A 15,984-nucleotide genomic window follows, 5' to 3' on the forward strand; every position below is an offset into this window, starting at 1 on the left:
TACAGGCCCATCACTTTGGCACGCTTTATTCCAGAGATTCCTTTTAATAGGCTGTCCTATTAGTGAACCAAGTTATTTTCCAGACAATAAATGACATTTCTAGTTTGGCTGCACTATTGTAATTAGATGCACATTTTAAAAGGTATTCACCAATGCCCTGATGTGTGGTATTCATGCTAATGTAGAGTACACATTGGTGCAAAACAGTAAAAGCAAAAGGTACATGCTAATTTGTTTCATTTCAATAAAGAAAAGCTGCATTATTTTTTCCCTCATTTTGGCATTCTGTTTTAAGTGTAGCTAATTTTTCATACTGGTTAAAAAAGAAAAAAAAACAACAACTTTAAAAGATGATTGTTTATTTTGGGGCCAAGTTTATGCCCAAGGAGGTGTTAGTTGAAGTAATTGGGAGTATGCATGCTAAAATATGCTAGAAATATTAAAATATGCCATTGCTTACCCTCACTTTCATGCAATAAGTCTCCTTGCAAAATAGCTAAAGTGAAATAATAGCAGTGTTCTTTACCCACCCTGTCACCTGGAAAAGCCCTCTTGCTCTGCAGTGAAGTTATTCAAATGAAACTCTTGACCTTGGGAGTTTAGCCTAGTCGCTGCAATTCTACATTCGTTCCACAGCAGCTAACCATCCGTACAGTTCTTTTTCTCTGTTGAAATCTTCAGATGAGTATCAGAGATGATAGCTCACACTAGTTTTGCACAATGTATGAATTGGTATGCAGTGGACTTCCTCTCTGTGTGGAAATACAGCCGGTGCAGTCTGGAGCCCAGCAGGTTGTTAGGGAAATGTGCTACATTTCGGCGATCTCGGGTTCTCTCTCTTCTCTGTACTTGTGCAGATAATCACCCACTTGTGTGACTGTATGTGAGAAGCCATCATGTTTTGAGTGTTTGTGTGTATGCACACGTGTTTGCACACTTTTATATAGTTGAGCATCACGATGTGCATTTGTGCCTCCGACAACTGTGCCTGTTTGTGTGTGCATGTGTGTGCGTCAGTCGCTACGCATGTGGCTTCCTGTGTGTGTTTCATTCCGAACATTGTCTTCTTGAAACACTAAGCAAATCTCCTCAATGTGATAATTGGCTCCCCGGGGTGCTTGTATCTTTGCTGCTCATCATCGTCATCCCCTCCAGAAAAAAAAAAAACGAGTGTGTGTGTTAGATGAGATAGGCGAAGTTTGCTCGTTTGCCGGGGAAACTGATCCCGAGTCTGCCTGAACTCTTTTTTTTTGTAAGAAGAAACTTTGAGGCAATGAGACAGCGGGGCCAAATCCGGTGCAACCTGGCTGCAGGCTCCTCTCTCCTGCCATGGCATCAGGACCTTGTTTTCAGACAGACGAGATGCCATGGAGGAAATGAGCTATTTGAGGCAGGTGATACATGATGCAAACATCAGCTTCAGTTGTTGCAATGTCGTCGAGAGAGCAATCGAGGAATTTTATTGCTTTTCTTTTTCAGGAAAAAAAAAATGAAATCTCAAAGGGAGGCATCTGTGTTAAACCAGCCATGTATGGTTATTAGTTACAAAAAGGGAAGGAATTGTTTGAGGCTCTTTATGCTTGATTTGTTTAGATATTTTTTATGTCACATAGATGACCTTAGTTGGTGGTTTGCAATGCTGACACCTGAGGAGAGTGAATTGCAGACATGTTTGTGTGCCTGAAGGCAAATAGAGACTCTCATTTGGTCGATAGAGTCTCTCCCTCTCTCTTACTCCCTCTCATCCATATGTTCTTGCAGTCCCCAGGGTATTATGGACCACAGAGCAGATTGTTGGCCGCTTCATAGGGGAAACAGTGAGACAGCTGGGCACCCATCACAAGGCCAAACAGATGTTCAGGTGACTTGGAGAGGAAGTGAATGAAAAAGAGAGGAACGGCAGGGGGGTGAGACAGAGGGAGAGAGGTGATGTGGAGAAAAGGGATGCAGAAGGATGATGGAGGCAGAAAAAAAATGAATTAAAACACCGAAGCAAGAACTCTGAGACTTCATTAACAATCCCCTGTCAGGCTCTGAGGTGAGCCAAACGCTTTCCACTAACCTTAGGCCACTGGAGTCTGTTTCGTCTCCCACATTGATTCACCCACTAGTCTATGTGCTGTAGGTCTAATGCCTTTGATCTCTTGATTATCTTTGCCTAAATGTGGACGAGATGGCTAAGCAGCTCAAGGATTCAGTGCTTTAATTCTGACGCACCTTAGGGAACATTGAGAAGTTGGAATTGAATCTGACCCCGCAACCAAATAATGAAACTTTTCTCTTTTTTTTTTTTCTGCTCCACGTGATGATAGAAAAGGAAATGCACAAACAACTTCCACATATTCTGTGGCCCAGGGCCACGCTTGATCCAATCAGAGCTTCTAATCTGACACAAATCTGCATAGTGGCTGATGTAATAATGAAAATTTTCATTCTGGTGATATCGTCCCAACTCCCCCCCACCGATGCTGGGGCCCTTTTTTCTACACTGCATTTGTCAAATTAAACCCGACGAAGGTTCTTCGATTTTTTTTCCCCCCTCTTCTCTTCTTTCTTGTGCTAGCCTTTGTTCTTTGGTTGCAGGTCTCATATATAATACATGAGGATTGGGAGACTTATACAGTTCTGGCTATAGTTGCTGTTATTCCCTGGAAAGGGACTATATTTAAGAGCTGGATAGGTCATAGATGGCGCCAGGGGAGTCGCTGACTTCTACCCAAAAGGTGGTGGTGGCTGAATGCCATTAAAAACCCAAAATAGAACTCAACACAGTTACATTGGAGAAGTGGCAAGGTAGCTGTAAAGGAATTATAGTAGACTTAGCCCTTAATGGAGGTAGTTTGGATTCAGTTTTGTCAGAAAAGTGTCTTGTGATGACACTGTGCTCCCTGGTGCCTAGTTAGACGGTGTTTATACATCACAGAACTGAACTGAATCTCTCTTTATCTGCTTCCATTTCTCCTACAACAAATCTAAATTCTTCCCTTTTTTCTTTACTTCTCATGTTTCCGCAGCTGGCACCACCTACATCTTCGGTAAAGGAGGAGGTCTGATCACATACACGTGGCCCAACAATGAGCGGCCGAGCACACGGACGGACCGGCTGGCAGTGGGCTTTAGTACCACCATCAAGGACGGCATCCTTGTCCGCATCGACAGCGCCCCACGTCTGGGTGACTACATCATGCTCCACATTGTAAGTAGTAATGTTGTTCCCTCAGTCTTCAGCATTATTCAACAGCTTAATATCACTCTCTTATGAAGTCACTCATGTAATTAATTTGAGGCAAAACATCAGGTTTAAGCTACTTATGAGCAGTAGCTTATACATTTTGTTAATCCAAGCTTGTTTCTTGCTGTCCGTACGTGCTCATGTGTTTCTAGCTGTACATAAGTGTACAAGAGCTAGCCCAGATGATGACCAGAAACAAGCCTCTGATTTATTCCACAAGGTTTACTTATTGGAGTCTTCAGGCCAAATTCAGCAGATCATGCGCAAACTGAATTATACAAATGGTGCAGATCTATAAAAGAAAAAAAAAATAGATAACTCACTCCCCTACTCTGGCCTCCCTACTCTCTGCTCGCCATCCTCTTCTAGAATAACCCTACTTCTCCACCACATTCAAACTGACTCCCAGCATGAATAATGAATGCAGCTCTCCATACATATGCAGCGTGTTCCCACATGTTGGAGAAACATGATAGAAACCGGGGGGCTGCGAGTTGGAATTCTTGGCCGGTCGGCTGTGCATCCGTGCAGCATCTTAATAATCTCCCTTTGTGACCTTGTGTTTGACTCGTTTACATAAGCATTAAGTATTTACATTATCATCAACAGCGGCTAGATGAATGCAGGGCATCAAATCACTGCGGTGGAGGTATGTTGAGGTGGTGGTGGGTGGGGGTGGGAGAGTTGCTGCTGACGCCATGCGAAAAAAGATGTGATGATGAGGAGGAGCTACAGTTGCTAAAGCAGATTGAAAGTCTTTTTCTTCTTAAAGAGCTCCCCTCATCTCCTGAGTGCCGGCCATGTGGTGCAGAAATGCAGCCATCTGCTCTGCAAAGATGAGGGCCAACAACAAGCCGTTTTGAGCTGCCTTTACAGTATAGAGAGATAAAGTGAGTGTGTGTGTGTGTGTGTTTTTGCATGTGTGTAATAGGTGAGAGAGGAAGTGGAGTGGCATTGATAGAGAGAAATGATAAAGATGTACAGTAGCTTGTGAGGGCGATGTGGGGAACCGCCTCCCCGCGTGTTTCTAACCGACTGAGTAAGTGCAGGAGCCTTTAAAGGAAGGAAGAGGAATGCATTTTTAATTCCGCTCTTTAGATATCACAGCATAACTAGCCAAGGAGGGTATCTCTAATAATTCGGCTGTGAGACGCTGGGCGGCGAATGTCTTCATTCCTCCAGTCTCATGGCGCTAATGAATTTATTAATAGACAAAAGCGACTGGAGATTTGGCTATTTCATTCAGAGAAGCAGCTTGTTCTGAACATAGTTTTAGTTTTTTTACTGCATGGCTAACGTTGCACAGCTAATATTTCAAATGATTTATCGACAGCCAAGGGTGTACAAACAAAGTAGGTTTCATTTAATATTAACAATGATCATAGCCTTAAACTATAAAATACTTGGCAAAAGTCATACCACTGCAAGGCTCCCTTTTTCCACAGTTACACTGTTATTGACCAGAAACTAAATGAAGAAAGCCAGACTTTTTGCCACAGGTAAAGAGTGAATAATTAATTAGACCTTGAGTGAATATTCAGCTGCGAGACTGGTGGATTTAGTTACAACTTTAGGCTAATAAACCACTGCTTGATCTCACTTCCAGTTTGTTGTTGTTGTTATCCGGATAATACATTATCATTTACCCCACTTTAGACTTTGTTACTCTACAGTTTTGCAGTTGTAGGAGTAATGGCTCTCTGGGATGGTTACCACAGTATGGGCATTCTCTGATTTTCAACAACTATGCTGGATCTACGAGTTTTATGTGTGGTCTAAATGCTATTAAATTAACAGAGTTTTCGAGACTTTGCTGAAATGTCATTAGATAATAACTCCTAATGACAGATGTCAGGTCTTGGCTGTCAGCGTTTTGCGTTTGGTGATGAATCTTAGGGAAAAGGTTAAAGGCGTTACGCCTGTCGATTCTGGATATATGTCTAACCAAAGGTCTTATCAGGCCCAGGGCCATTACCTTAGCCTTTGCAATTATTAGGTCACTACTTGAGAATCAGCACGCTAAAGTCTAGATAGGCACAATATAATGTCTTAAACAGCTGAATATATGAGGTGGTAGAGTCAACGAAAAGGAAAATAACCTCTGCAGCTTTACACTCAGAAAAGCAGGCATTTTGAGGCAGGACCTAATCACTGACTCCCTCCTTAGCCTCCCCCTCTCTCTCTTGCTTTCTTCATTATCTGCTCTCCCTCCTCTCTGTGATTAGCTTACGGCTTGTTTGGCAATCATGAATTAAAATGCTGATTGTAGTGTTTACATTTTAACTGCTAAGAACAACTACACGCTTGGTTTGAAAACCGAGGGGCAATTTGAGGTTATTTGCGGAGGTGAACACAACATTTGGCAATTGCTGGTGTTTCATTTACAAGTTCATTTGATTTCTGAGCTCAGGTTGGAAATCAGGAGACGCTCCCCGTCAGGTGACATCCTGCGTTTCATGTTGCATGTAAGGGAAAATTGCCTAATGATAAGATGTGATACGAAAGCTGAGTGGAAAACAAATATCAAAGATGTTTGTATCACAGGTGACTTTGTAGTGAAAGGTGAGTCAAAAGGGATATTATTAGTAGTAATGTGTGTGTTTGTGGGGTACGTACATGTTTAAGTGCATGTGTGTACGCTTAATTCCATGACAGAGAAACTCTAAGCCGTGGGCTAGATGTGCCGCTTGTGACTCACGCAGTCTCTCGCCAGGGACTGCACTTGTCTGCAGGTGAAGATTACCCAAGATGAAACACACACAAACACACGTGCACAGAGAGAGAGAAATCCTTTCGAAATCTCATCTCCACCGTATCGTTTAGGCAGAAGGTTTTTCTTGTAATTGCAAGAGCAGTTGCCACAGACAGAAAAGACAGGACAATAAAGAATTCAAATTTATAGAAACTTCTTAAAAGACATTGGCATAAACTTATTACAGTGATGAAACTGATAAAACTGTCAAAATATTGTCTAGATATTAAAAGCAAAAGGAAAAGCAGTACTGTCTGTTTCTTTGAAGACACAACCTTGTGACTGGGATACCATCAATTTTAATCACTAGGAGCTCTGAGAATCTGAAGGTAAATAAGGCAGATATTTTGGATGCATCATACACCAATATGCAGGCTGTACTCGTACCAGTTGTAGCCCTGATATCTAAGCGGTGAAACTCAGAAAGGAGACAAGGGATAATGGAGACGTGTGCCAAAAGTCCTGAGCAATGTTTGATCACATTACATCACTGTAACACTGTGCGTGCCTCAGCCACCAGACCCCATCTTTTCTCTCCTGCATTGTTTGAAGGCTGCAGCGCAGAGGGCAAGAGTGAGAGTGCGAATGAGGTTTCGCTCAGTTCATCATGGCTCCAGTGAGCCCAGGCGAACTCACTTTTGTGGAGACGTCGTAGGTGACAAGTTGGAGTCAGGCGAAGCAGAAATTGAGAACGCTTCATCAGGTTTCATGTCTGGCAGCTCTTTTGGTTTCCAATTAGGGTGGAAAGTCCACAGCAAGACACCTGACAAGATAAGGACTCTGCAAGTATTGCAATACATTCACAATTACAGGTGACTTAAAAAATATTCTGCACCCCATACAACACAGAAACAATGAAAACTCCAAGTGGCAGAAAATGGATAAGTACGACATTTATGTCTTAAGCTGCTTTTGTTTGAACAGTAAACCTTTCTTGTTGTAATGTGTAGTTTATTACTTGTTTGTGCGCTTTGCGTGGGGATTATTTAATTTTAATTTGAAGTTATGTTAGAAAGGTGTGGAAAAGCTTTAGATATCACTCATAAACCACATTAGTAGTCACATTTTTATGGTTTCCACTTGTGTTTTATATGGAAATAAAAGCACATTTCTTGGTGGTAATATTAAAAGTCTTCATAAAACCTCTCTCGGCTGGATGGACAGATGCTCCAGATGCCTGAACACAAGCACATTTTACATCTGATCTCACCCGGCACACGTACAACACACGTTTTCACACTTTAACTTCCACCCCCGGAGATATTTTAAATCTTAACCCTAGCTGTCAATCAAGAACATACATTGACGACCAATCGGGTTCATGTTTTCGAATGGAGCGACGGCACACAGACGGCCATTACCCACTCGAGTTTCCCCCCTCATGTTAATTCACAGAGAGAAAAGGTGCGGCTTCTGGATAATTGAAAACCCTAGTACAGACACTCAGACATAAGATGTGGAATGAGATGAGTGGCTGTGGATGGTAAATGCTGCATTACGCAGACCATGCTGTATCCATTTTTCCATCACCCTTTACATGCATTACATTCATACATACACTAATGCATGCGTATTTTAATGTATTAATGTACAGATGCATTATTCATTTAGTTCTCTTCTCTTCTGTCTCTCACCATCAATCCATCCACCACTTTCATTTCTGTCTCTATGAGTTTATGTCCAACAGTGTCTGTTTCCCCACCTCCCCTCCCGCTCTTTCTCCCTCTCCTTCTGACAGACCTAATATAAGATGTTTGATGTGTACCTGTGTGCATCAGCACGTATATGGCCAGCAATGTATTGCTTCTATCAAGTTACCGTGCCTCGGCAGGGAAAGATAGATATTATCGCGGTTATGGCTCATGGCCTCTGATAACATTACAGCTTCTTATTTGACTTTGTATTTCCTTACCTCCCACATTTGATACCCCCCACGGAAATAAAGCGCTGGGAAAATATACCCGCAGCTGTTTTCACAACTAGTTGCGTGCAGTACATGCAGTCAGCATTATTGTTACTTTGTTGATAAATATTTCTCTGAAGCTCTGAAGCCATTTTTATCTCCACTGCTTTGTTATTCAAATTTTCCAGGTGACACAACAGACTTTATTATTTCACCTTACTTAAACCGATGAACAACAAAATGCAAAAAGAATATTATTGGCACTAGCACAGGTTACTTCTTATGAGGTCAATATATAATACCAGATTATTAGCACTACACCTTCCCTGGGGGTGACTTTTCACAGAAGGCTGAGCTTAAGTGGCGTACCAGGTGCCAGATGGTAAGAGTGTGTGCAAGGTGAACCTTTACATGCTACAGTAGGTACTTAGATGAGAGGCCAGGAAACACTAAGTTATCATAAAGAATCCTATATGTTTGTTTTCAGTTGTAACTTTAAGGTTGTGTTTGGTCTGTGAGCGGTTTAAGAACCACACAAGTTCGATTTTACAGACAATACAGAATTAGCTTAACAATGTAGCTGTCTTTCATGGATGTCTTTTCCGTGTGGAAACATTTAAAACTGGATTCTTCACTGTTCATCAGTGGTGGTGAATGTTGTTGCTGTTTGTGTAGTCATGGCTGGATTTACTTGTTAGGGGACCTCAGGGTAAAAAATTTTCTGTTTGACATTCTCACTTCCAACCCACAACTCTGTACATTTTTCTGTCTACCCTGTTGCCTCCACATTTCCATTATGTACAGTTCACTCAGCAGACAATACTTGGTGGCCTCTTTTATGTCCAGAGAACCAAATAGTACTCCTCTAAAGATGCACATATCCAACTTTTTCTCTCCCAATACAGATTCCATTACCTCTGGGTATCAGCCAGTACCATGTGTCAGTCTGTTACAGCCGCCCTCTTTTTCCTGAATTTAAATTCTGTATAGCTCACTTCGATAGGCCTTTTTCACCGAGGACATTTTCACGTATCACTATTGGAAAAAAACAAGTGGAAAAAATAAAGTGAACGACCACTAGAGGGCTTTGTCGTTTGAATATAAGCTTATGACATTTTGGGATACTTGCTAAAGTGGAGAGCAGTCTCCAGAGATTGGAATCATTTATATGGCAATGAGTCGTGGGATCACTATGGCAACAAAAACTGCAGTTCAGAGTAATAACTGATCACTGAAACATTGAACTTTCTATTGACACTGACACAAAACTTGATCAGTCACATCTGATGTATACCCAGTCTGCTCAGTTAGGTGAGTATTTTTCTTATTGGTGCATCCCTGACTCCTGTGACGCAATAAAGCTACTTGGCTTCACCTTTTCTGTGTCTTTAGAAATGACACTTGATCGTAAAGAATTTGAGGAGTTTTCAGTAAAATGTCTGTTTTACCAAAAAAAGAAAAAAAGAAAGAAAGAAAGAAATCTGGCTTTATAGCTGTAGGGGATTGAATATTGCAGCAAAAATAAGTTCCCAAGTTTTCAATTAAACTTATTTGCTCCTCTGGTTAAGTAATGCCACTGACATTCGTGAGATTACACAAGATAATCAAGGAAGAGGTTGAGAGTTTGGTGCCTGTGGTTATTAATAATTAACATCTTCAGCAGGCACCTTCACTTTGACTGAAAACACAGAAAAAGATGCACAGTCACACTTAAATGCACATTACACCAAAATCCTTTTTGCGTCTTGTATTTTCTCAAACAGCACATGCATGAATACACACAAACATATGTAACACAAGCGCTCGGACTCTTTATTTCTATCTCTCTGGCTTTCGCACACACGCCCACCCACACGCTCGCTCTAAGTTATCCTCTCATTCTCATAGCTGCGGCCATGTACGTTTATAAACACACACATTTCCACAGGGTCCTTTAACAAATTTTCATCATGGTATATACTGGCAGTGACACTCCAATATACATGATACGAGGGCTCTTCAGGGACGTCAGTCAGTCATGTCAAGCAGCAAGGCACTTTGGAGGGAGAACAGTTTACATTCAGGACCTTCTGACACACACACACACACATACATATACGCAGACCACACCACCCTCCCACTCCCTGTTTTCAGAGGAGCAATAGCAAGTAATAACCGCTCAAGCTGGACAAACAGAGCAACATTATTACAATATACCCATGTGGTCCTTGGCCTTAGCCCCGGCCTCAGCGATGTATATTTCATGGATTAAGATGAAAAATTCAATGAGAAACAACAAACAGTGTGCCTCCCTCTCCCTGCTTTGCTCTCTGACAGCCACTCCCCCGGGGGATGTTCGTGTTTTCACAGCTTCATGATAGGACATGAATCCCATTCTCAGAGTGATGAAGAGACAGAAGGAGGAGATGAAAGAGACAGAGAGTCGAGCGTTGTGTACATCCAAAAGTAGAATAAATACAAGAGGCTGAATGAAAAAGAGAGAGAGACAGAAAAGAAAGAGTAAAAAGAGGAGGTAGGAGGAAAGGAGTTGAGGAGGGAGATGGAGAGATGTGGGTATTTTAGAATTCAGAGCAGGATCAGAGACAAACTTGGCTCAGATAGGTCTCAGCACACAAGCACATTGGCTGTGAATTCCAAATTATGTGTTGCTTTTCTGTCTCACTCTGACGCCACCCACCCCCGCCACCCGCCTTCTCCCTCTTATCTCTCTTTCCTCTTTATCTCTCTCTTCTGTCTTTTTCTTCTACAGTGCCACACTACCATTGTTTTCATGCTAAAGGCTAGATCGGGCGATGGTAGCTGGTCGGTCAGTTGGTCTGAATTAACGGCGGCCATTTTGTCTTCACAAATCTACTCTGTTTGTTAAAGATGCTGTGATCAATGTTGTTAAATAAAAAATGGATCAAATTACTGTGTGTAATGTATGGATTATGGTGAAATGGACCCCTAGGCTGAAACGTTGTTCGTATTGTTTGTAGTTGTATTGTGTTTCTTCGTGGTCATGTTTTGTCTATTTGAAGTAGTTTTTCATCTCTTTGTAGTCATTTTGTGTCATTTTGTGTCTATTTGTGGCTGTTTTGAGTCTCTCTAGTTGTCTTGCATCCCTTTTGAGGTTGTTTTCCATCTCTTTGTAGTCATTTTGAGTCTTTTAATTGAGCTTTATGACTTTTAAACAAGAAATATTACCAGACTCTTCATCCAGATGCTCTTACCTCAGACTCCCCTGACCTCTCGGTTACCTGGGCCCATGCTCAGCAGGCTCATTCGACAATCCATCCATATTATAACGCGAAAGGGGTCACTCGTAGTGACAGACCGACAGACGATTATCTCCCGACTTCAGAAACATTTTAGCATCTTTCAGCTCACTGTTTTGGTTTTTACAGCCACTGACATTACTGTTTTGGTTCACACTCATCGTTTTCACCTTTTTTCAATGCTCAGCACCAAATAGTACAGTTAGCAATGAGCTGCTGTCCACAGTGCAGCGTAAAACAGAGATAAAACCCTGACTGTTGGACTGTTTGCTAACATATTCACCATGTCAACTTTAGTATCTGCCCAACAGTGGACCTAACTACACATAACTCTGTCTTTAAGTAGCTGCACTGTCTTAGGTGGAGACAGATGCTCTGTGAGATCAAAGCACCTCACTTCAGTCAGCAGCAGCATCATTTTATAATTTCCTCTATTTACCCAGCTCCAGACACTAGGCTACATGTGCTTGAGTGATGAGTGGGACAGCTTGTGACGAGCACCTAATGAAAGATCAGAGGGATTTGGAATCGATTGAGGTGTATCTCACACAGTGCCTAGGTGTCTCCTAAATCCTCCTGTACGGCTCGACGTTACCCTGTTACAACCACTCTGCTCCTCTGCCGTCTCTCACCTGAGCCGCCACAGGACAAAGAGACAGATACGGGGACAGAGATGGAGAGAGGGGGCGCACAGGGTAAGACCAAATAAAAGAAAGAGATTCATATTTTAGCAAATTGACTCCCTTTCGGATTATCGACAAGAAGGGCGGATGATGAATCGCAGGCCTGCTGAAGTGATAAACGTCAACATTAGAAAATAAATCTAGCGGAAAGGAGGCAAGGAAAAAAAAATCTTCAGTGTGGCGGATTGGCTCACTCACAAACACACACGTACATTCACGTATGTGCACACTGCAAATGTATTCATGGAGGATTAAGCGCCTGCTGGTTAAAAAAAAAAAAACAGCAAGAAGTTGTTTCTTTTCTCTCTCTCTCTCTCTCTCTCGCTGATAAAAAAAAGAGAGGGGATCAAATTTGAGTGCGAGGCTCCTTCACAGATGGAGTGAAAATGTGAAAGTGAGTACCTGTGCATTTTACCGAGTGCAGTTTGTATTTATTTAATCCTCCCATTATTGACTCTCACCATGACAAAGCTCTATTGACAAGGAGACAAAAAAGACTATTTCACTTTTTTATGAAGCTGGGATCATCAGAAAACCAATCTATAGGGATAAAAGATATTTCCTACTGGATGGCTCTTATATAGAATTATTATAAGCACTGAATCACTGAAGGTTATAGAGTGTATCTCGGAGTTTTATTGATCCTCAGACGTTCTGGGCAGGCAGTGGGGCAGATGGCCAAGGACGTGACAGCTAAGTCTTCCATCTCCACATCTCTTGTTCTGCTCCTACATTCCCCTCAGCCATTTCCTCTGTCTCTCTATTGTGAAAAAAAAAAAAAAAAAAACATATTTCCTATTTTTAGTGTGAGCTCCAGTTCTGCAAAGCGCTCCTTCTGTGCCCTGGCACGAACACACACACATACACACACACACACACACCGCATTTCCTGTCAGGTCAAAGCTGGCTCCGAAGAGGCCACAGACCCCAATAGAATCCGGTCTGATTGGGCGCCCAAGTCGACCAATAAGGTTGTGACCTTTTTATCCTAATGACATACTTTATGTGCCTCTGAGATGTGTATGCATGTGTGTCCTTGGCTTCCAGGTTTTTCTGGCTGGTTCATAGTTTTCACAAGGGGTCGTTTAAAGGTCATGAGTCAGGGGTTAAATCAAAAGGAAAAAGGAAGAAAAAATCTGCTCCTGTGCTTTGAACTATCATATGTGACCAATACGTGGTTCTCACTGCATTCTGGTTATTATCTTCTGTGTTTTCTGCTGTTTAACTCCAGTGTACCTATGTTGGAACTATCTCAAAGTAACATCTACGTGTCTGAATTCACAGCAGGAAAAAAGAAAAAAGAGGTGAAGCTTTATCTTACAGGTCGCCTAATTTCCTTCTAATCAGAAAGAAAATGATTTATTTCTGTAATTTCTGAGGGAGATTCTTGGAAAGGACACAGTGTTTTATGCTGTGTTTAAGTCTCATGAGTTAGTAGTATAAAGCAACCTCAGCTGAAGATTTAGTTTAGTTGTAATATTCAGACAAGACTAAAATTCAACAAATATAGAGAATATTACTCTTAAATTGTATGTGTGTGTGTGTGTGTGTGTGAAATTGGTCCTTGCCTCCTGATGACCCCCCCTCCCCCCGTCCTACCCTCTGGAAGATCTAAGCCTATGGCCATGACAGTATGAGTCAGCATAAAGATGACATGTTAAGACGATGGACATGGGTGAAAGCACAGCTCTCTTGAGCCGCCATGACCTCCCCTCCCTCACCACTCTGAAGACCCCTTTGATTAAGTTGGATTGAAGGCTGAAGAACACATGGTTAATTCATTCTTCCCACATTATCTTTAATTCATTCCCATCCTGCTGGAACATGCCAGACTGGCCAAAGACAAGACAGAGTAGACACTGGTTTCCTTGACTTCTTTGATGGTTTAACCAGCTCATTCACTTGGCAGATTCACTTCACAAAAAGTATTCTTAAAATTTTCTCTCTTCCAGATAAGAAGTATGTATCTGACAGACACATGACGCAGTTGCACACATGTTTTAGAAAAAAAAATGTAGATTTGGCTGTTTTGCAGTGTTCCTGGTGTTGAATTGCCCTAACCTAAGCATGTGTTGGCCATTTTCCAGCAGGCTTCTGCCTGGAAAGCAATTAATGTCATTTGGAGCGAAGAGGGACCTCATGACTCATTACATATGCCTTTTGCTCAGAAAAGCCTCCAAGGGGCCTTCTCCTCTTGTGTGCCAATGCTGCCACTCGGGGGTTGGCACAAGTTGGATAACACTCTAATTATAAAATTCACTATGAAAAATGTCTTCTGCAGTGCTGGCAGGGATGAGATTAAACCTTGTTTTGGCTTTACTTTATTTGAGCTTCTTGGGCCCTCAGACTCTGTAGCTACTGTATGGATTCTGTGGGTTTTTTGCCATTTGTGCGATTATTGTCTAACTTCCTGCCGTGTAAGTTTTTTGACAAGTTTTAAATTCCTACTCTGGTTAAATTTTGCAAATGTTCTGTAGAAACCTGACCTGGGACTCACTGACTGAGGAGGGAAAAAAAACGATGGATGTTCGCAGTGACAGCCATATATTTTTTGACATGATTCAAAGCATTATCTGACATTATTGCACTAGCTTAGCTGTCAACTCCAGCGGAAAGGAGGGATTGAAATACATCATGTGCATTTTGATCCTATAACCTGTGTCAACAGTCTTGCTGAATGGACAAGGAGGCCCATCTGTGCCTCACATGGCTGATCCTGGTGGGCCTCCCCTCTCGACTACTGTAACCTGTTCACAGTCCTGGCTCAGTGGAGCGCACACTGACAAATAGTAGGAGGGAAGGGGAGGGAGGAGGCAGAGAGAATGAGATAGAGGACAGAGACAGTGACGGCTAGAGAGAGGGAATGTTGATGGGGAGAGGGAGCAGCAGACAAGAGCTAGAGATATGGAGAGAGAGGGAAAACAGATAGTGGTAGAGAGAGTCAGCGCAGTGTGTCTAATCTCCCTTCAGGGACGACAGTGTAAGGACGCCTTCTATGACAGATAAACTCACCCGACAGCGAGCCCGAAATGACAGACACCCACTGTGCCCGACTTGGCCCAGAGTCTCCGCAGCATCTGGCAGAGGGAAGGAGGCAGCACCTAGTTTCCATTAGAGGATGACACAGGAGCAGATTTTCACTCCTGTCCCATCCCACTCCCACAAAAATTCTCCTGTCTCGTCCTAATCCCATGAAGAAGTGTTTTTTTTAGTGGGGTAGTCTTGAAGTAATGTGTCTTAGGAACCGTGTACAGGGTTTTAACGCCATCACTCTCAACTCTTAGTAACTTCTTTAAAACTTTAGTCTTGTCCCAAAGCTCTGTCAGTGTGATACACGACTCATTGTCCTTTACTGTGTATTTTAACTTTGTCTTCCCCCAATCTGACTCTGACTCCATTATTGGCAATGGCATTTTATTATTATATTATGTTCAAAATAAAGAAAAGAAAATGTATTTATATTAAACTGCATATTTACAGTATATTATAAAAACTGTTATCATGATTCCAGTCCAACTTGCTCCTGTTTCGAAAAAACAAAAATTTCAGCCCCTAGTTTCCATACAGCTTTGGTATCAGAAGATGAAGAAGTTGGAGGCAGGTGGGCAGTTTTGTTTGTGGGGCAGGGGAGCAGGGAGGTGAAAAGAGAGACTGAGTAGAGCAATGTTTGCTCTGCTGTGGCAACCTCAGCCGGGGAAGGAAGCAGCAGGAGGTTGTTGTTGTTGTTGTCTCTCCTTCCTTCAGTGTTTTGAGGATTGTTTAGGTTTTTACGGGAGTGAAGGACTAGCCATATGAACCATTCATTGCCTGTTTGTTTTTTGACTTTTGATTGAGATGATGCACACCAGAGTCCATGCATGAACAAGTTTTCTATCTCCCCTAATTCCTTTGGAGTGCAACGCGCTCACTCAGCATTAGCGAAGGAGAAATTGCCTTTGAAAGCCTCTGGAGTTGTATGTGTTTTTGTCAGGCTGCACTGGTCTTTGTTTCTATTTCGGCAGCCTATTCTTTAAAAAAAAAAAAAAATCAAACATTGGTCAAATTGTGACGGCAGCTCTAATGAAGGCCTTAGGAAAATTTGTATTTAAAAGACGTCCGTTGTAGATGAGAGTGGCCCTTTTACTTTCTCTAACAAACGTCCAAACTGACAGAGCCCG

The 15,984-nt window shown here is 42.2% G+C and overlaps 1 protein-coding gene across 1 annotated transcript in view; it reads left to right on the top strand.

Annotated features, from left to right (window-relative positions):
* Positions 1 to 15,984, top strand: part of LOC121199408 (neurexin-3b) — a 260,973-nt gene that overhangs the window by 193,127 nt on the left and 51,862 nt on the right. The window contains exon 20 of the mRNA XM_041064054.1: positions 3,015 to 3,196. Within this exon, the coding sequence (XP_040919988.1) occupies positions 3,015 to 3,196 (182 nt within the window). The remainder of the gene's footprint in view (positions 1 to 3,014; positions 3,197 to 15,984) is intronic.

The sequence above is a fragment of the Toxotes jaculatrix genome, chromosome 19, assembly GCF_017976425.1.
Source record: "Toxotes jaculatrix isolate fToxJac2 chromosome 19, fToxJac2.pri, whole genome shotgun sequence".
NCBI classification, from domain to species: Eukaryota; Metazoa; Chordata; class Actinopteri; family Toxotidae; genus Toxotes; species Toxotes jaculatrix.